Source organism: Sylvia atricapilla, chromosome 6 (assembly GCF_009819655.1).
Source record: "Sylvia atricapilla isolate bSylAtr1 chromosome 6, bSylAtr1.pri, whole genome shotgun sequence".
NCBI classification, from domain to species: Eukaryota; Metazoa; Chordata; class Aves; order Passeriformes; family Sylviidae; genus Sylvia; species Sylvia atricapilla.
Window position 1 is genome coordinate 37,490,707 of NC_089145.1, and position 21,976 is coordinate 37,512,682.

General features: G+C 47.0%; 1 protein-coding gene across 1 annotated transcript; it reads right to left on the bottom strand.

Annotated features, from left to right (window-relative positions):
* Window positions 1-1,524: 1,524 nt before the first annotated feature.
* Window positions 1,525-20,257, bottom strand: ATG14 (autophagy related 14). The gene is made up of 10 exons (XM_066321571.1): window positions 20,038-20,257; window positions 15,272-15,334; window positions 15,093-15,135; window positions 14,605-14,686; window positions 10,225-10,462; window positions 9,322-9,551; window positions 8,794-8,911; window positions 7,625-7,715; window positions 7,424-7,509; window positions 1,525-4,482 (listed from the first exon to the last, which is right to left on the bottom strand). Exons 1-10 carry the CDS (start codon window positions 20,253-20,255, stop codon window positions 4,176-4,178), a joined length of 1,476 nt encoding a protein of 491 aa, XP_066177668.1. The 5' UTR covers window positions 20,256-20,257; the 3' UTR covers window positions 1,525-4,175.
* Window positions 20,258-21,976: the final 1,719 nt, after the last annotated feature.

The window sequence follows — 21,976 nt, forward strand, 5'->3', positions numbered from 1 at the left end:
GCTCCATCCTGGCTCTTTCTGCGGCAGCTTTTCCCTTTGCTGGGCCCTGTTCCCTGTGGAGAAATCCTGGGATGCTGCAGCAGAGTTCAGTTCCTTGTGTTGGACCCAGGTCCCTTCCTGCAGCCTCTGCTAGCACCGTGCCAGCCCCTGGAGCTGTTGGAAAGGCCATGGAAAAGCTCCAAGGGTTGGAGCCCCTCTGCCCTGGAGCCAGGCTGGGAGAGCTGGGGCTGTTTCCCTGGAGAAGAGAAGCTCCAGGGAGAGCTGGGAGCCCCTTCCAGGAACTAAAGGGTCTCCAGGAGAGCTGGAGAGGGACTGGGGACAAGGGATGGAGGGACAGGACACAGGGAATGGCTTCCCACTGCCAGAGGGCAGGGAAAGATGGGATATTGGGATGAAATTCTTCCCTCTGAGGGGCAGTAAGGCCCTGGCACAGGGTGCCCAGAGAAGCTGTGGCTGTCCCTGGATCCCTGGAAGTGTCCAAGGCCAGGTTGGACAGGGCTTGGAGCAGCCTGGGATAGTGGAAGGTGTCCCTGCCCGTGGCAGGGGGTGGAATGAGGTGATCTTTAAGGTCTCTTCCAAGCCAAACCATTCTGGGATTTCACACCTGCACAAAACTGCACTGACAGATCCAGCCTCTGTCTCGATTCCCACTTCTTGCACGGTGGAAATGGTGCTGAAGCCTCATGCAGGGCTGTTTCTCCTTCCCACCTGCCTTTGGCTGGTCCAGGCAGTCCTGGTGCAGGGACAGGCGAGGGCACTGTCAGGCTGCTCTTGTGCCACAAACCAGAGTGGGCAGAGGACAGAAGCTGCTGCTGCTGGTCTTGCTTCAGCAGAAGTGGCCTGAGCATTGTCTGCACGGCCTGAGCCATGACCTGACTGTGCTGGGAGCGAGGCCGTGAACTGCCCCAGCTCTGTGTGCAGGAGCCTCAGCTGGCTGCTGCTCCCATTCCACAGTGTCCAACAGCCAGGAATCACAGGGCCATCGGTCCTGCCCCTCCAGTATGTCACAAAGAATGGAGTGGGAGAGACTGAGCCTGTGAACCACGGGCTGCCAGGCCACCAGGGCCTGTGGGCAGAGCCTGCTTGGCCCTTTTCCATCCCTGTCACTCCGACACTGCTTCACTTTAATAACTCCATCCTTCAAAATACACTTTTTTTGCATCCTGAAATGAGCTTGTAAGGTGGCTTTGCATGCAGAAGGAATCCACCACCTGCAGAAACATTCCCCAGCACAGGAGCAGCCCTGAGCCAGGCTCACCCAAGAGGTTTGTTCGTTTACATGTACATTACAGAGGGATGTGTGTGTGTGTGTTGTGCAGGACTCCACCCCCTGCTCCAATGGAGATGCAGTTATTTTATGTAAGAGTATTTTTTTAGAATGGGCATTGCTTATTCCACCACTGTACAACTATTGCACTGTAACAGGTCTGGTCCCTGTGATGCTTTGAAGGCTGGAAATTCTTGTGTACTTTGCCCAGCACGGTGAAAAACAAACCACACAGAAATAAGTCATAAATATACAACTTTAAAAAAAATTACTGTTAAAGATTTATTGCAATAATACAATAAAATTTAGAAGAAAAAAAAAACCAAAATGAAAAACCAAACCATTTGTGTTTAGTTACATCTTAAATCTGGAAGTTGCAAGGGAGGGGCCGTGAGTTTCTGCAGGTGACAAAGCCACCCCCGGGTGTCCCACCCGAGACCCTGCACAGGCACCTGATTTTCAGCACTGGGCTGGGCCCCCAATATCAGGCTCTTCCCTGGCAGCCCAAACTGGCCACTCCAGGTCACTGGTGATGACCAGAAGTCCCGGCCAGAACTGAAATTCCTGTGTTCATGCTACACAAAATGTTTTGTAAACTCTCAGCTGGCTGCCTTCAAATATCTCTAATTACAGATATTCCTGCCCTCCCTCCCCCCCTCCCCGCCCCCCCAACCAACCTGGGAAACGAATCCTGGTGATTGCACTCAAAGTTTGGACGCAGAAAATTCTTCCTCAGCTACACATGTGCAAAACACTTTTAAAAAAACCACCACAACCTTGTGTTCTGTTACAAAAAAACGTTCCATGAAAAGCCCCACCCAACACATCTGAACACCCTCATGGTGCCCTTGTGCACTCTCAAGAGTATGACAGGGTTGCAAATAAATTATTTTGGAAAACATGGATAGGAAGTATATGGCTTAGAAAAGTTAATTGTGTTGGATTTTCTTTCCCTAAGTTCAGTGACAGTGCACGAAGCTGAGTCATGGCCTGACCTTCCGGGGCTCAAAGCACAAAGGCAGCAATGAAAAAGTGACTGAAATGCCTATTAAAAAACAACAACAAAAAAAAGGGTATTTAGATGGTGGGGTCCAGTGCAAAATCCACGGAGAAGCAGAAGGGGCTGGGCTGTGAGCCCAGTTTCCAATACTGGCGTGTGCTGGTTGCTCAGAGCTGCAGGGATAAAGTGCTGTGAGCCAACAGAGCCCAAAGCCCAGACTGGGCCTGGCAGTGGGGCTGGGAGCACTGGCCCCCAACAGGCTGCAGCAGCCTGGGGGCCTGGGCTGTTCTAAAACAAACCCAACTCTTGGAGCAGAGGAGTGGCAGGATGAGGGGGGTGGTGTCCGACAATGTGCGCGGTGCTCGCGCAGAGTTAAGGGTCTTTGGTTTAAAAAAAAAAAGGAAAGAAAAAAAGGAAAATTAGAAGAAACTACTGACAACAGATGCCCAAGCTCAGGGCTAAGGAGAAGCAGCTGCCACAGAGGGGTGGGTGGCACAATGATTAGCCAGGCCCCTGGCATGGGGCACATGGGTGTCATTGCCACACCTCCCTTCCCACTCCTCCTGGGTGGGGACAGGCAGCACTGGGCAGCCTGGAGAGGAACAGAGAAATCCACCATAAAACACCCTGTGAGGTGCTGGGAGAGCCAGCCCTGGGGCTGGGATCGGGCAGGGATGTGGCCTCTGTCACTATGTCCTCGTCAGGAGCCATGTCCCCACAAGCTGCGGGGCAGTGGCAGAAATCCTCCCTCGTGGAGGGAGGGCAGGAGGCTCTTCCCTTGGCTGGGCCTGTGGAGGAACTGTCCCAGCCCTAAATGTAAACGTTGGAAGCTCTGCTGAGCAACCCCGCTGTGGGTGCCCCATCCTGCAAGGCAGGGGAAGAGGAGGAGCCCTTGCACACCAAGTCACCAGTCAGCACCCACGTCCTGGGGTTCCATGAGCCAGCTGTGCCAGGGAAACCAAACCAACTTCTTGGCAGTCAGTAAACAACAAACCCCACCATGAACATACAATAAAAATAGGCTTAAAAACACACGTAGTGTGGAGAGCGTGTGACTTTACCAAACTGGCTTGAAATGAGGTTTTTCTAATGCTCAAAAGTGGCAGCATGGTGTGGTAACCGATGGATATTATTGCAACAATGCAATTCTGTATCAGCATCAAATGTGGGTCTAGCAAGAGAATATCCAGTGTTTCTTTGGTGTATGGTATTAAAAGTACAGAGCCTGCGTGCCTCAGCACAACACAAAACTTCTACACCTATCAGTGGAAACAGCATGAAACAAGCCAGTTCTCTGTGGCAAAACTGGATAAAGATTCACAACCAAATCTAAACCGAGAGCAATTTGCTGTGTGAATTACCTGTCCATGCTGATCATTTGTATTAAAAATATGGCAACAGAGATTAGAAAACATGTTAAAAATGCATAATTTTCATGTCCTGAATGAAAAAAATTTAGAAATACACGTTTCTGCATTATGCAAGACAGATTTAAAACACACACACACACAAAGGAAAAACCCTGTAAGGAGTTAAGAAAGTGGGAACTGCATTTGCACCACTGTTCAGACTGCACCCTGAGCAGCCTTCCCCACGCTCAGCTCGATCCAAACACTCCAAAATCTGTTTCTTCTTCAAGAAAGTAGAGCTGGAGGTTGCTGGGTCCTTTTGCAATCCTTGATGGACAGAACCAAGACACAAAGAGCCCTCGCGGGATCCATCAGGGGCACGGAGCTAATTTACAAAACGGGGCCGTCACAGTCATCATGGGTAAATAAAAAGGTTTTTCTCCGGTTTACAAAACTCGAGTCTGACCTTTCCTTTGTTCCAGGCACTACTTAACTGAACAGGTAAAGGTTGACTACAGCACAGTCGGGGAGGGGTTCCTGGCACAGCCCCCTGTGCCCGCTAGCGGTGCCCGGTGTAGGCCTTGAGCCACGAGGTGACCGAGGCAGCGGCGGACGAGATCATCCCGCCCGCACTGCTGCTGGCGATGGGCTGGGACACCTGGGTGCTCTGGCTCTGCAGCATCTCCACCTGCTGCGAGGGGATGTCACAGAATCTGGGGCTGGGCAGGTTCTCCCAGTCCGTGCCCAGGTCCGTCTCCTCGTCACTCACGTGCTCGTCGCCGCTCTCGTCTGTTTCGCCCGCCGCGCTGGGCTCCACGAACTCCATAGAGTCCTCCAGGTCGGCGCTGATTTCAAAGGGGCCGGACCTGCGGGTAAGCACACGGTGCTATCAGTGCCTCTGTCCTCTGAGCCCACAGCAGCCTGCTCTGCCACGGCCACAGCAGACATCAGTCAGCTCTGGCAGCTGGCAGAGGAACTGCAGAGGGAACTTGGTGATACTTGGCCGAGGAAGGGACAGGGTTCCAGACCACAGAGCAGGAACGGTGGGAGAGCAGTTCTTCTCTGGCAGGGATAGAGAAACACACACACAACAGAGAAAGCTACTGGTGATAACTCAGGGCTCCACTGGTGGGAATCTTGGCTTGATGTGGAGCAGCTTTAACTTCCAACGCCAGCCCTGGCCAGGCCAAGAGAGCTCAGCTCTGCCAGGCTGTAGCCTACAACTCACAGGTCTGGCACAACTCACCAGTGGAGACTTCCACTCTGCCCCAGCAACACCTCAACCTCTTTCTCACTCTGAGCTTGGCCAGACACTGGAACAGGCTGCCCAGAGAGGCTGAGGGGTTGCCCCTGGAGACACTCCACCCCACCACACAGAATCACACAGTGGGTCAGGCTGGAAGTCACCACAGTGGCTTATCTGGTCCAATCTCCCTGCTGAGGCAGGGTTATCCCAGAGCACAGGGCATGGGACCGTGTCCAGATGGCTCTGGAATACCCCCAGTGAGGGAGACTCCACACCATCTCTGGTCTCTGTTCAGGGCTGGGTCACTGCACAGGGAAATTCTTCCTCATGTTCAGGTGGAACTTGAGAGCATGAGTTCCTCTCGTTCCTCTGGTGCCATTGCTGGTCTATCTCTGAGGATAGAGCCTGGTCTGTCTCTGAGCCCTTCCTGCAGACACTGACAAACAAGGATCAGGTCCCCCCTCGAGCCTGAACAGCCCCAGCTCCCCCAGCCTTTCCTGGGCAGGGAGGTGCTGCAGTCGTGGGCATGGGCTCTGCTCTGAGCAGGGCCATGGGCTGGATCTCCGTGGTTCTGCAGGGTCCCACTTGTGTTGTGTCTCAGAGTTCCCTGCTGCCACTGCCTGGTGGGAGAGGCGATTGCATCCTGCCCCACTGCTCTGGGCTGCCTGCATTTCATGGGAAAAGGCTGATTCCCCTCAGCAAGCAGTGTCCCTGAATGAGTTCACTCCAAGCCACAAAAATGCCCCGTGTACACGAGCAAGAATTTGATGGAATCATGGAACCATTTAGGTTGGAAAAAATCCCCCATGATCACTGAGTCCAACCATTAAACAGTGACCATTTAACACAGGCAAGAGTTTATCCAGCCTTAGTGGGAGAAGGAGCCCAAAGCAGTGATTTATCATGGGAAATATTAATGCAGACAATTAAAGCTTGGTAAAATTATAAGCATATGAAACCTGCAGCATATAAAGGAGATTGTCAGGCAACCACAGGCTTAGGTATCTAAAGGAAAATAAAGAGAGCTGGTTGCTGCAAGCTTTGCAGCCAGCTGAGAAATTAAAGGCAAACACTCCTCTTTCATAATCTGTAAAGGAATGGGAGCACTGCCTCCTGGCAAAGCCTTTTGCTTAACAAGGCAACACAAGAAGGGAGTCATCAGGGTTGAGGCCAGAAGGGACCATGAGATCATCTCAAGTGACCTCCTCTCTAACAAAGGCCACTTGGTCCCACCCGTTCTCCCTGTCTTGAGCCCAGCAACTACTGCCTGATGACAGCATCCATTCCAGTAACTCATCCAGCCTTGAGAAGATGACAGAAGGAAACAGAATCCCCACCTTCATTCCTGTGGGTAGTTAATGTCTCTGCTAAGTGCATGTGCTGCATTGCAACCAGCTCAGACTCTTTGCTCCCAGTGGTGTCTGTAAAGGCATTCAGCAGCCTGGTGGGTATTTCATCCAATCCTCCTGTAACCCTTCCTTTTACTTTCTGGACCCAGTTGATGCATGTGGAGCTCTGTGACACCTGCACAAGTGCCCTCTGCAGCCTCTGGACTTTCAGAGCAGCTGCTTTCCTTTGAGGACACAACTCTCCATTTCCAGCACTCTATTTTCAGGCAAGAGGCAGCAAGCGCAGGTTTTTGTCCAAAATCTTTTACAAAGATGTGACTCCCCATGTCTCTGGGCTGAATCAGCAGGGATACATCCAGAGAAAACAAGGAAGTGGGAACAGGCAGCTCCTCTCAGTGGCACTGCAGGTTTTTGAATAAAACCACACCCATACAAGAGAACAAAAAAGTAGAAAAGTAGATTTCAGAATATTACTGTGTTTAAGGGGGGGAATAAAACACCAGGCACATTAAACAAATATTTGCAGACTGTCTTGGGCACAAGTGACTTGTGTCTGGGTTATCCCAATGGGGAAATCAGTGTAGTTGGCTTTCTTATATTTAATTTGTAAATAAATAAATAAATTATTAAACCTGGTGCATGCAGGCCAGAAGTGACATTCTTTTCATCGTGTTGTAAGCTGAGAGAACAGTTGTCTTCAATCTTAATTTACATATAAATTAATATTATTTATAGGGTCAGCTTTGGTCTAGGCAGTTCATTGACTGGAAGTATTTTGGGAAAGGTTTGCCTGGGATTCTTTTCAGGGTTTGTATTACTGGATGCTGTCAGGTATTTGCATGTTGGCAAGGGCTGGGCAGGGTCACACTTGGAGCATGGCAAAGCTGCCTGGCATTTGTGCTGCTGTTCCCTGGAGGGAAGGAGTTCCTGCTCCTGGGTGTAGGGGAAATAAGTCTATCATCAGCTGCAAAGCCTCCAGCTGAACCTGCCACAGGCAGAAGCACAGCAAACACACATCTGTGAAATTTAATTCCCTACTCAGGAGCCCCTTTTCCTGTCCAGTCTTTCCTCCTCCTGGAACTACCCTGATTTCTGTGCTAAGGACTGATCTATAAGCACAGCAGAAGAGAATTTCCCTCACAAGTAACAAGGCAAAGGCATAAAATCTGAAGGGATTCAGCCACAGGCGAGTCCATATTTTGCTTTTCTTACCTGCCCAAGTTCTCGGTGTCTGGGCTGACCAGGTACATGAGGTTCCTGAGGGTATGCAGGGGGTGCAACAGATCTAAATTTACATGCTGACACGGGGAAGGGAAAAAAAAAAAACCATAATCAGGTCCTGAAGGAAAACCAGCAGGCACAGCTGATATTTAAAAAGCTATTTAGAGATATCAAATGTACATCCTCCCCTACCTGAGAGAAGCAGAGGTGAAGGATATTAGCATTCAGCTTCTTCACTGCCCGTGTGAACCTGTGTCTGCTGAGATTCTCTCCACAGAATTCACTGTTAAAACACCACACACACAAAAATACACAGAAAGCAAAATGCTGTGAAAATACACTTAACTGGAGGCATCTGCATTCCATGTCCTAGCTTCCTAACAAATCCTGGAGTAAAAATCATTGCAGCAAACACTTGTTCAAAGTCTACAGCTAGTTTTGGAGTGCTGAGATTAATTTTAAACCTGGCAGGACTGTGAGCATTTAATCAACAAGCTCTGGCCTCACCAGTTTCCACAGGACAGGTAGTGTGAAGTGTAAGGAACTCAGATCCACCAGAGCCAAACTGCTTCAGATCTCCTTTAAAATCTTGCATAATTTCCTGTTCCAAACCTTTTCCTTCAGTGAGGGCTCAACACCCCCAAAAAATCACCAAAAGAGAATGACAGAATGGTTTGGGTTGGAAGGGATCTTCAAGGTCATCTGGTCCCAACCCTCCAGCCACAGAGTGGGAGAAAGCTGAAACCCTACACAACTTTTGTGCCCTCACTTTGACAACCACTATTTTAAAACACTTAAAAGAATCTCAGCAGCACATCTGGGACCCCTGGGAGGGAGTCTGACGAGGTCTGCAGCTCCTTCTGTGCAGATCTCAGCTGCTCCATACAGACACCAAAATTCTTCATCCCAAATGAGGTTTATGCAGTCCCCTCCTGGTGTTTTATCCCACTGGGAATTACACTGCTGCCGTGCCATATTACAGGATTTGTCCTACAGCACAGGAGGCAGAAGAGCTGATCAAGAGCTGCTGGATTGGGCTGGCATTTTGTGAAGCACAGTGGGTTCCAATAAAATGAAAAGTGCCATTCATGCACTGCCATATTTCATCTCTCATTTGAGGATGCTGAATATGTCAATTAGAGAGGTGTTATTTTCAACTGTGATGGTTGATCTCCCCCTCAGGAAGTAAAAAAGGAGGGAAGGACTGTTAACTGTGGTCTAAAATCCTGCTAACCCTCCCCTCAAACAGTCCAAAAATCCACGAGCCAACTATGTTATCAAAAGCTGCTCCAATTCATGACTTTGTTCCTCAAACTTAACTGATCTGAGGTCACTCATTCCTCTACTGTGTTTTTACTTGCCTGTTGCAGAGCTTCTTGGGAAGATTTACATCAAGTATGAGAGACAAAGTGTTAACAAGCTGAGTTGCATAGCACAATGCAGCACTGATGGTATGAGCAGGGTTATTATGTTCCATATCTGAAAGAAATAAAAACAACATGAAATCTTTGTTTTAAATGAAGCCTCGGTGGGTGTGTTAATATGCTCCTGGAGTCTACTCTGGAATGTCATTTCTAAGTATGGAGAACAGCCTGAATCTAGCAATCAGTTCCAGTGAAATCTGTCAGAAGTTGGAAGAAAATAGTAATTCTTGGAATTCCTGTTAAGATGATGACATGTGAACTGTGTCAAAACTGTGAATAATTAACTTTCTCTATTTCACTGTGCTGCACTTCATGCAAAAGAAGATTTTGGGAATCTTCTCCTGACATTTATTTCTAGCTCAGGGTGAGAACAAACAGACCAGTCTACTGCTCCTCAGTGCCTTCTGTTGCCACCCAAAGCACCTGGAGTGTCCCAGCTGCCTTAAACCACGCCTTGCCCCTTACCAGGCCCCTGTGTAGTCTTCTTCTCCTCCACCCAGCTGTAGTAAGCTGAGTAGTCCCCGTTGTTGGGCAGGATGATCCAGGGCCCCGTGATGCTGATGCTGGTGTCTCCGTTGTGGTCGTCACACACCCACCTCCCAGACAGGTACGTGGTTCTCCGAGCTTCTGCCAGCTTGCTCACAGTGCTGGAGGTCATGGCATTGTCACTCTCAGAGGACACATCAGCAGGGTCCCTGCAGGACCCAGAAGGGGTTGGAAAGGAGTGGTTGGAAACAGAATCAAACCTGTGCTTGGCAGGTGCTCAGTCAGGTTTCACTCAGGGCAAAGCGCTGGTAGGAATGCTCCTGCAAAACTCCTCAGTCCCAGAACTGCTTTTATTTGTTCTGGGGTTTTTAATTGGCTATTTCTGTAGAATTCAGGAATGGTTTGGGTTGTAAAGGACCTAATAGACCACTTCTGCAAAACTCCTCATTCCCAAAACTACTTCCATTTTCTATGGGACTTTAGAATTACCTGTTTCTGTAGAATCCCAGAATGGTTTGGTTGGAAGGGGCCTTACAGACCATCACATTCCACCTCTGCCCATGGGCAGGGACACCTTCCACTAGACCAGGCTGCCCCAAGCCCTGTCCAGTCTGGCCTTGAACACTTCCAGGGATGAGGAACCCATATTTTAAGGAAGTTTAACACTGGACATGGAGCTCAGATCTCTTAGTGGGGAGATGCAAACACCTCCAGATTCAGATTCTTCTGTCCTGGACCTCTATCTGTGAGTGAGAACACAACTCCTCCTCCTCCCCACAGAGACCCTAAGGGAGCCAAGACCACCTACCTTAGAGCGACACAACTCCCTTCTGGCTGCCTACAGCCAAGCAAAACGATCCCAAAAGGACAAGGCTGCCATACCTCATGCTTGTCTTCACCTCCTCCATGGGGAAGATGACTGAGGTCAGCTCCAGGATGTGCGTCCGCCGCAGGTTCGCCAGGTGCTCGTACTGCGTCTTCAGGTCGTAGGTTTTCTTCTCCACCAGGTCTCCCAGCTTCCTGTTGTGCCTCTGGATTTTCTCCTTCTTCTCCTGGTGCCTCTGAGCTCTGCGATGCTGCTTCTGGTTCTCCTCTTTGATCCTCAGCAGGCCCTCTGTGTCTGTGAGAACAGTAGCAGATGTTATCCCATGGAAAAGGAGAGCTGGGAGGTGATGATAGGAAAAGCTTGAGAAAACCTTTATTAATATTTATGGAAAACAAGATCTACGGCAGCTTAAAACAGAAAACCCTGCTAAACTATTAACATCTTCCAGCTGCTCAGTGGTACAACTTTTTAATCTCCTCTCAAGATCTCCAAAGAGACTGCAACTGGGATTATTCTTTCCCCTTTACCCAGCTATTTTTGGATTTGGAGCACAAAAGCCAAGATTTCCCAGTTTAATTAAACTCCTGAGGTGATCATCCTGACAGAAATAGCCTGACTGTACATGTTTGCATCGTGCTGGCCAAAAAGGCCCTGCCCTGCTTGCAGCCAGAATCAAGTGCAGATAGCATCTTCATTCACCATTCCTGGCACCTCTGCTGCTGTTACTGTGGGTTATTTGGACTTCACTCATGGATGTGCTCTCACAGCACTTGGATCCCAACAGTGCAGGCTCCTTGTTCCCACAGGGAACACGATCTAGCTTTACACTCACAAAATGCGAATTGTGCTCATGTGCTGAAGTACTGCAACTGCCTGGATTCACTCCACAAATCAGGCACGCTGAGGCTTGGAAAAATACCCTAGAAGAGCATCTTGAAGCATCCAAGGTTGGCCTGATGATCTTAGAGGTCTTTTGCAACCTTGATGATTCTGTGATCTGCTGATTTTGCTATAAAATAACTGGCTGTGGTAATGCTCCCACAGACAGAGAGTCAGCCACCTCTGTCTTTTAAAAGCCCAGGGAAAGATTTCTCATGCTCTCCCCAAATACATGTTTAAAACTCTCCCTGTGCCCTAGTTTGAAATGTGCCTGCCCCTGCAGACACAGAGGCTGCTCTCTCTGAACATCAGGAATTATTTCCAGTCATCTGATCTGCTGCAATCCATGGTGTGTCTGGCAGGAAGGAAGATCTGGTATGTGGGAGATGCAAAGTCCCAAATTAAAGGAGGTGAGAAAAGCTCCTTCATGCAGATAAGAACTAATAATCTTCAGGTTTCTATAACGTAAATAAGTGACCACTGGTAGAGAAGCAGTAGAAAAATCCACTTTTCTCTGAGCAATACCAGAATCCCTATGTGTCAGCTGTAATTCCCTTTCCTTTAAGCAGTCCTGTAACATCAACAGAAAATCAATTAACACTTGCACTCATACTCCCTAACTTTCTCTTTGCCTAAAGAACAAGTGACACAGGAGGAGGAAAACGTCCATCTGTTCAATTTTCACATTCATATTCAACTTGAAAGGCTACTTTTTCAGAGTGAACTCCCTTCCCTTGTTGCAGATCCAACAGCAATTATTTGGGAGCAGGGGAGACACTTGCACTCATGTTTCCTCTTCAGCAGTCCCAGTGCACAAACAATTGTCCTGCTCTCTGCACAGCACCTCAGCTTTATGACCCAGTTTATGAGGTGATTAAAAACCTGTCCCCAGGAGTATTTCAGGACACCACTGTGTCCCACACACCTGCACTGCCTGACAAATGCAAGCCCAAGCACACTGATCTCTGCCCAGAGAACTCTGCCAGATATTTGCAAGCCTGTCTCCTTGAACTGCTCTGCACTGAAAGAAGGCAAACACACAGGTTTTAAAACATTATTTTAAGCACCACCAATTATTGAGGTCTCCAGGAGAGTCAACTCCAAAAGCAGAAACCCAGTGTTCTAGAAATGGTTTTTATTTCAGAAAATTAAACCATGCCACATCCAAGAGCAGAGAAACAACCTTTTCACGCTTTTTAATGTGGCCCCAAAGTGACCAAGTTGGATCCTGATCTGTTGGCTACTCACAGCTAGAATTCATTTCTGGTCTCTCTCCAAAAGCAACTGGGCTAACAAGAGGTAGTTGGGCAATAGTCAGCTCAGTTTTTAGGTTATATCTAATCAAATTCACTGTGAATCAAGAGAAGTTCCAAAAAGTTGCAGAAGTTAAATTCCACAGAAGAGTGGGAAAATGGAGAACTCCACTCCCTGGTTGGTCCTAACACTCTGCCACCTTCAGAGCAGAGCATTTTGAGAAAAGATGACTTATTCCTTAAAGTCACACTGATTCCCTCTTCGCCTTCCTTCACAGGCAAAAGACAAAAAGTCATAATCTAATCTCCATAACAATAATCTTCTACCTACTGAAAAGCTTGCTTTTCTTCAACTTCCTCCTCTTTAAACCACACATGAATTTTCTTGGCTGTTCTGTTTCATTTCCAGTACTCAGACTTCTCCCAGCTGATTTGTATCTTTCTTAAATTGTTTAAATTGGACACCAGACTTCTACTGAAGCAACAGCAATACCTGGCACAGCAGGATAACTGCTTCCATCTTAAACACAGCACTGCTATTAGTTAACCCAGAAAGAGGCCTGAACCTTTCTGGAGCAGCACGAGATTGATAATTTTTATTTAATTTGCAATTCCCCAGATCCCTTCCTGCCAAATCTCACCACCATCCCCCATCCCAGGTTCATGTTTCTCTTTACAATATGTACCTTGATTTTGTCCTTTTCAGATCATGCTGTCTGTTTAGCTGCAGGATTCTGAATTTGGTCCTGGTCTCCACAGAAGTCATTTCATGATCCAGCCTGCCTTCCTCCATTCCACCCTCTATTCTACTGAGCTATTATGGGAAATACTGAAGAGAACTGGGCCAGGAACTGGCTCCTGCTGAGCTCCACCTGTCTCACCTCCTCAGCTTGACCACTGTCACCACTCTTTGAATGCAGCTTTTCTAACCTTTTGTGATGACCTTGCAGGGGTTACACCCAGAGCAAATTTTGTTTGATCACAAGACAGTTTCAGGCAGTGCCCAAATCCAAGTTACATGCAGCTTCTGCTTCATCCTCCACTGCATCACTTGATCTCCAGACGAGGGGTTGATTTGACATGAATATCATAACATAAATAACAAACCATGGTTTTGACATGAATATCACAACCAAGTGATGCCTATTTTTAACCACCTTATCTGTCAGTTACCAGCAAAGCTCCCCAGGTCTGTAACAGGATGCCTGTGTCATCACTTTGAGGTTCTCCCTTCCTGCACCCTGTGAAAGCAGGTCCTGTTCTCAGCTTCCTCAGACACCCTTGCTCCCTCACATGTTCCCAAATGCTCCACAGGCCACTTCAGCTTATTCCTTGGGTTCCATAAAGCAAACTAATGTGTAGCTGTCTGTTTCCCTTCCTTAGCTTGCAGTGTCATGATGTCAAATTTAACCTGGCTAAGCAGCTGATCCCATTTTCTTTGCAGGAAGGTGAAGCAAAGGCAGCAGTGAATGAATGCTTCAGACTTCTCAGCACTGTTATTTGCTCTCTTTTCTGCTAACACACTTGTCTGCTCCTTCACCTTTTCTTTTTCATCCATTTATGATTCTTACTATCCATCCTCCTTTTTAATTGAAAATAATTTTGTATCTCAGCCTTTTTGATTTTCCACCCCAAGCCCATGCTAATGCTTTATGACTCTTCTCAGGTTATGACTCTGCTTCTACTCTCTGTATGGCTCCTCTTGAATTTCAAGCCATAAAAATATCCCAGATTCAATCAATAGGCTTCTGAATACGCTTCCTCTACTTCCCTTGCATGTAGATTGTAAGGAGAGCTGCATATTCTCTTCTGAAAAATGACCCTGCAAATTTAGTGTAAAACAATCTAATGGGTTTCAAAAACTGAAGTTTCTGAATGGAGCCTACACCATATTTCAGCGACTCTTGCTCAAGTTGGATTTTCAGACAGGTGTGGGTTAAAATTCAGCAGTTTCACAAAATCTGTGACAGCTGCAGAGCTGTTTGGTCCTCTTTATCAGGAGGAAGTGATCAGAAACACTACACTGAATAAAGCCATCTCTAGGGACAGCCAGAGTCACAGGCTGCTGAGCATTTGCTCTTAAAGCTGTTGCAAAATCATCTCCATCCAGCTGAATAATGTCTGTTGTTTGCTAATTAAAACCCAACCATAAAAAGGCAAAAATCCACTCAGTGATTTGCCTTCAAGTTGATTTTGGAAATCCACCATTTTTAAAAAAACTAACGCTCAAATTCACCTCAATTGATTTCTCACTCTAAGGCACAGGGAGTTTTTCCACATCACAAAAGCACAGGCATTACTCACGTCTTGTCATTTCATCATTTTCTTTGCAAATGGTCTGTTTCAGCTGCTCAATCCTCATCTTGCAAGACATTATTTTCCATCTCTGAAAAAGAACATTCAGCAACTCTAGGGCACAAACGACTTCAAACACACTGAAGTAATGATTAACAACAAAGACAGCAGCTTTAGTGCAAAAGTAGCAGAATGCTCTTGAATGGATCAAACAACTAAATATTTCATACAGTGTTTTGTGCACAGAAGAATGCCACAAACAAAATGAGTGCTTAGTATAAAGTCAATGGGTAAAATAAGTTATTGAACAGATATCTAGAGAGAAATGAAAAATTCAGACAGCTTGGAACACTCTGCTGGCAGAGCCCATTCCAGTTTTGCTTACAACAGGCTCTTTGGGAAAGCAACACAATGCCCTCAAGGTAAACTGTAACTTTAACTATGAGATCTAGGAATTCAGAGAGTTTAAAAACCATGGGACTCTTGGAGCAACTCACCAGCTGATCAGTTATTTCTTTCCCTTCCATGGCCTTCAAAACACTAGAGGAAAAAAACATGATTGAAAGTTTTATGACTATCTGGACTCTGTCTGTCTCCAGCAACAGTGTGTTAAAAGAGACTGTTTCCTTTTATGAGAACTCTTAGCTTTTATGTCAATTTAACAAACACAACTTACTGTTTTTGGAATTCTCTCTGTTTGGCTTTAAGATGCATCAGCCTTTCTTTCTTGTCTGAAAACCTGGAAGAGATTAAATTCTTTTATTGATATTTTGCACAATTACAGCACTGTAAGTTGTCTGAAAAAGATAATAAAATTGGAGCTTGGGGATTCTCCAAACCTCAGCTATCTGTCTTCATCTTGGGAAGTTAATGGCTAAATGTAAAACTCTTGCAGAATTCTAGAGCATGTGTCTCACTGGAATTGCAACAGAACCACTAAGCTGGAGAAACATCTGAGTGTGGAACTATCAAACAAATAGCAAATTACTGCTATTTCTAGATTTATAGCTTAGCAAGATCAGTATTTTATGTGTTACAAAAGACATTGAGTACTTTAAAAACCTTCAGTCACTGGAGAAATTAGCAGTACTATCTCACATAGCCCATGACCAAAATGTCTGCTTCAGCTCTGCTTCACTGGATTCCAGGATATGGGAACTGATCAGAAAGGAAGTTTTTCAGGTTTCATCATTCTGTGTTTTCACCCTTTGAGTATACAGAAGCTACATTCTGCCCCCCTTATTGTTCCACAATTAAATTTATTTTCCTCTGCAACACGTAGAATTGACAATTCCATCCTAACAGAGCTGTGATATTTGCAGATGCCCCATCCCTGGAAGATTTCAAGGCCAGGCAGGATGGGGCATGAAGGTGCCCCTGCCTATGGCAGAGGTTGGAACTACATGGTCCTTAAGGTCCTTTCCAACCCAAACCACGTGGTTTTATGATTTTACCTTTATTTCATGGATATTTAAGCTTTATTTAGAAAGAATGGTACATTAAGCCTTGACAGGATGACATCTTGCATTTCCCTCTCTGTTACTCTGTCGATTTGATTTCAGGTAAAACTTCAAAAGGCTTCACTTTTTACCTTCAAGGGCTGAAATGTGAAAGCTTGGTGACTACCTTTGGATTCAGAGCACGTGTAACCACCCTCCCAAGATGACATTAGCATTAAAACAACAAAACCACTGGCTGCTGCTTCTGTAGTCAAGCAAAAGAATCTGTTTTCCTTCCAAAACAAACCAAAACCAAACGCAGGTGCTTGGCACAAAAGCCAGAGGCCACACGTGAGCTGGAGGAATGTGGTGCAACTGGAGCCCAGCTCTTCCTGTGTGTCCTCACCCCAGGAGTCACCGTGGAAATGACAAAAGGCCCTGCATGAGTCCCTCCTGTTTACCACAGAGCAGTGCACACTACTGTACCCCCACCTTTGGCTGCCACCAAAAATCCCCTGGCCCAGAAACACAGAGCTCAGCAGCCACACAGGGACAACGCTGGGGTAATTCGGCAATTCTTGGTTTCAGAGCTGGGCACAGACTCTGACTGAACAGAATTACCCAATTCCTGTCCATCACATCAGCAGAAAGTTGAATGATCTGTCAAAGAATACTGGAAAAAATGAAGTTCTGACTGTGGAGGGAAGACAGAAATATTTGTAGAAATTCCAGCTCACCACGTGCTTCGGCAGTGATGTCAAACAGCTCCTACCAACTTCTCTAGCAGGTTTCTCCTAAGCAAACATTTCCACTTCTTTATATAGCTCTGATTTCAATTGCATTGCATCCTGCAACCCATTTCTCTTTATATATCTTTAGCCTTTCTATTTGGCAAAGAAACAAACCTTGGGATGAATTATTATAGGAACTCCCATAAAATGTAAACTGAGAGGAGAGAACATCTCAAATTACCCATGAAATGTTTCTCTTTCCTCAAGTCTTATCACATTAAGATGAGATTTTATGTAGTTGCCTGGCTTATTTCCACTTGTTCATGATTAGAGAGAAGCAACCAGAGAGAGGGAGCTCCTAATCTACAAGAGCTGAGGGCACTATATTCACTATAACTCCCTTGCTGGAAAAAGTCACTATTCCTAACCATAACCTGTAGCTTGGAGAAATTAGCCAGGCTCAGATGTCACAATTACACTGTCTTTGGCTTTTGCCATCTGCAGACACACAAAGCAAAGCAATTCAGTAGTCTGGGAAACACACTCTGAGAATTTATGCACATGAGAGGCTGAAGGACACTCCCAGGAGGAAGAAGAACCTCCGAGCTGAGACCAACATCAAGACGCCAGCTCGGCTTTTGAATACACAACACATTACTCATGGAAAGAAGGATGTCAGTGACTGTTTTACTGGAGGACTTCTGGACTACTCAGCCTTAATTGTAGCTCTTCTGAAGTAATTAATCTTAACAGCTCCTCAGTCTCTCCCCCTCACAGATACGGGGTGTGATTTTTGCCAGACAGATGAAAAACTTCCAGTTTTACACTAGCTCTTCTAAAAATTAGCACACAAAATAGTCCCATGAAATCTAAGATAATTGGAACATGAAATTGTTTCTCTTCACATAAGTAAGATTCACAGGAAAACTCTAAAAATAAAGCACTGTTGGATACAAGGAGTAATGCTTGGTTTCTTTATATTTAACCAGGAAGATAATGATCCTTTCTCCACATCTCTAACACTTCAAAAAGATAAACGGGAGGCCCGAGTGCCCCCAAACACTTCCACATTCTGAATTTCTCACATCGAGCCACTCAGCAAAGCCCTTGCCATGACACTGCCCCAGCACTGGCTGATCTAAAATTAACCCAGGTTGTACTAGAAGGCATAAAGTAAACAAATAAATAACGATGGCTGTAAACAGCAGCTGAAAGGCAGCCAGTGAACTACACCTGTCCCTGCATGGCTTTGCCCTGGTGGTGCTTGATCACCATTTCAAACATCTCCCCCTCTCCCACGGCTCACATCACAAGAAATTCAGAGACACCCACAAAGAGCAAACAAGGAAAACTGACCTCTTCCCCACTCTTACATCAGTCATTCCAAATACTAATTAGAGAATGCAGACAAAATATTTCAGGCACAGTTTAAACATAATCCCCTTATCCTCAAAACCCAAGCTTTTGTTCCTACACAGCGTTCCTGCAGCCACTGAGGATATTTAGGTTGTTAACATTGTGCTATTCATACAGGTGTGCTGGTCCTTTAATTCATTAAAATAAGTTTGCTATTTTTAATGAATTGCACTACTGCAGTTCATCCACGGGAAAGTTCTCAGCAGCAGGAGAAACAAATCCTGGGGAAATGGAGTATGCAAGGAGGCCCCAGGTTAATACAACAGCAGTGACCCCCAGAGATAGAACTGTGATGCCCAGGCAGAGGAGGGAAAAAGAAAAAAAAAGAAGGGAAAAAAAAAAAAAGAAAGAAAAAGAGATTTAATCCTTGCAGTTAAAAAACACACTGTAAATATACAGGAGCTTTTCCAGCCACAGACAAATGGGGCAGTGAAAGCTTCTCAGGAGGATGCAGTGACAACTGTCAGACAGAAAAGCTGATCCTGTCTCATGTGAGAAGATAAAGAGGGTTTTCTCTTACACTGCTGCTTCTGCTAGTTTGGCTAAAGCTGCTTCTTTATGACTTCATTTTGCTCATGGGCAGACACTTTTTAGGCCTTGGTTAATACAGAACAACAGTGCTTTAACTCAAACAAAGGCTACAATTGAATTTCTATAATTAAACCTGATGTTTAGCCAAAAACTTAAGGCTGCAAAAGAGACAGGGAAAAAATCCCCAAACTTGGTTTACGTTCCAAGCTCCCTAGACAATCTTTTAATAAAATCTGCAGAAAACCCCAAGCAGCCTCACACAACTACACGTTTCCCACCTATTTTAGAAAGGCTAAATCCAGTTTGTGGTTCTACAACACAGAACGGGTTTTTTTTTTTATTTTATTTAAAAAAAGAGTAAGCCATCCAGTGACAGACTAAAGTCTCAGTTCTGCAAGCTTACTCACGTCGGCTGACAGCATTTCCCCACTCCCGTGGATGCTGCTGGGTGAAAAGTAACACTGTCCCCTTGTTTCTGGGGACACAAGGAGCCTTTGGTGCGAGGACACCACCACCCCACACCTTCCCAAAATAGCTCCAGGAATCACTCTCAACAGCTGCAAACGAGGGGACCAAGAAGACGGTGCCAGCCAAGAGCCAGAGCCATTCCAGACATGGCACTGAGAGACTTTTGAAGAATCTGGGCTGGGCACGCTGTGAGCAACAGCAATGGAGGAGCCGGCTGAGTCAGATCATGAGAAAACTTGTTTATGGGCATAGCACTCATCCTGCCTCCCTCAGAGAGAGCCACTGCTCCAAAAGGAGCAGGACGGCACACGATTAACTCAAGTGGAGTATTTTTTGTCATGCTAAAGTAGGGAATGTCTACGTTTATGGGTATACACACAAGAAAATGTTTATTCTCTTTGTTACACGCCCTCCTAATTTACTTAACGACTTAGAAAACTCCCATTTCAAGGAGTGTTGACGAAAATAGGGAACCCATTTGAAATAACACTAAACGGACCTCTGGGCCCTGAACTGCCTGCAGCTTCTGTGGCTACATCGACACGGACACATCTGCACCTGACTAAAAGCCGGGGTGACTTCTTATTAAACTAAATCATATTAAAACTATTATAATTTCAAGGCTCGCACCGAGGCTCCTGCTGTGTCCGCCCCCGGCCCTGGGGTGGGCCCGGCCGCCCCCGGCGCGTTCCCCCGCCCACACCCCGAGCCCCCCGAGCCCCGGGACAGCGGGGAAGGGGCACAACCCGGCCCCACATCCCCCGGCCCTGAGACACAGCCCCAAGGGTCCCCCGAGGCGAGGCGACCCGCGGTAGGGCAGGGAGAGGCCGTCCCCTTCCCCTCAGCGCCGCCGGTACCTCTCAGAGTCGCGCCCGTCGAAGAAGACGAAGTCGCCGCTCTGCACGCACTTGGCGCAGGTGAGGCGGCGGCGCGTGGTGTTGCAGAGCGGGCACCGCTCCACCGCCACGTAGAGACCCTCGGCGTCCTCCTCGGCGCCCCGCAAAGCCCCGGGCCCGGCCCCGCTGCCCCCGCCCGGCCCCGCGGGCTGCGGCCGGCGGCCGCTGGGAGCCGCCATGTTGGGCGCCGCGGGTCACGTGGGACGCTGTTGCCGGGCAGGGCATTGTGGGAAGGGGCTGAGGCGGCGGGTGGCGGCCGGGGGAGGGCGCGAGGTTGGCTGCGCTCGGCCGGGAAAATCCCGGGTTTTTATATAAACTGCGTCCTTTTCCTTCTGCAGAAAGACAGGTATCACCCCCCTGCCCTGCTCTCAGAGGAATGTGGGTGTTGTATTGCGGTTCATGGGGCTTCACAGCGGGTAGCTGTAGCATAACCAGTCCGTAACGCTGCTGTGGGGACTACGGCTGCCAATCAAAGTACGGCGGTGTATTTTTTCAGCAACATCCAAATCGCTTTGTCCAAGCAGCAAATACCGATTGCGACGCGGCGGGGAGATTGCCTCAAGCCAGGCTCCATGGTGGAGAGACGATGAGGAGTTAAATACAGAAGATGAAGTAGGGTTGAGGAGAAAGGAGCAACTCCCGTGGATCAGGGAAGGGACCTTAAAAATCATTCAGTTGCAAGCTGCTGCGCTCAAAAGGGACATCCTCTACTAGGCCAGGCTGCTCCAAGCCCCGTCCACCTCGGACTTGGACACTTCCAGGGGTCCAGAGGCAGCCACAGTTTCTCTGGGGACCCTGTGCCAGGGCCTCACAACCCGCCTTCTGAGTAAAGAATTTTTTCCTGACAATTAATATTTCCTAATCTGAGCCTACTCTCAGTTTGAAGCCATCCCCTCTTCAGTCTCTAGGACAATTAGAGGAAGACAGAGTCCACAGAAGCCAGATAACTTAAGCAATATCCCCATATCCCCCTTCCCAAAAGAAATGCAACTCCAACAAAACATTTCCCTCTCTTATTTTTTTTTTAAAGCATTTCCCAGCCTATATTTTTTCCCCTTCCCAGTGTTATCAAACACTAAGCAGGACCAGCACGGTAGATGTACAACCAAGATTGTTGTTTTTAAGACAAGAGTTACCACAGCAAACATTAACTTAATCAGTAGCTCAGTGAAAAGGCACAGAGCCCATTACTTATCTCGAAGGCTTTATCTGTACTTCTAAAGAGCACTAATTTTACCACTGAAATCATGTGGCAAGCTCTTAAGCAAAATGTGATTTCTTGAAGAGGGCTCATCTTAGATAAACTTCCACCCCCCCCTCCCCCCCCCCCCCCCCCAACACCTCAATAAAACCAGGGTGTTTTTACTTACAAAAGATTATTTTAACTGGAGCTCATCAGCTGCTACTACAGCACAAATAAAAGTCCAGCCCATGGCTATGGAAAGTCTCCAGTGTTAGAAAGCAAACAGAAAAGTAAGCCTGTGTTTAAAATAGATTAGAGTGTGGAAATCCAGAGTTTGACAGAGAAACTGATAATAGCTAAGACCAGCTTATCATGAGGAAGTGCACAAAGTTTTTCAAACTCTTTTCCAGAGAAGAAGGGAGACCGATATAAAAACACTTGTGAGAGACACATAACAGATACAGAAGATTAAGTCATGCCCTCACCGAAATCAGAAATAAACTTTTGTGGCAGCAAAACTCAGCCCAGCAAGAGCCTGTTTTGAGCTGAGCCATAGCCCATCCCGAGTATTTCCAGCGAGGATAGAGGAGGATTTTGGCCTGCGTTACACTTAAGTCATCTAAGAGCAACCTCTAGTGGTGTTTCCAGACAGGTACCACACCTTCAGGAGGGGAGGACACACCACAAACTGTTCTGGCTTGCTTCCAGGGGCTTTCC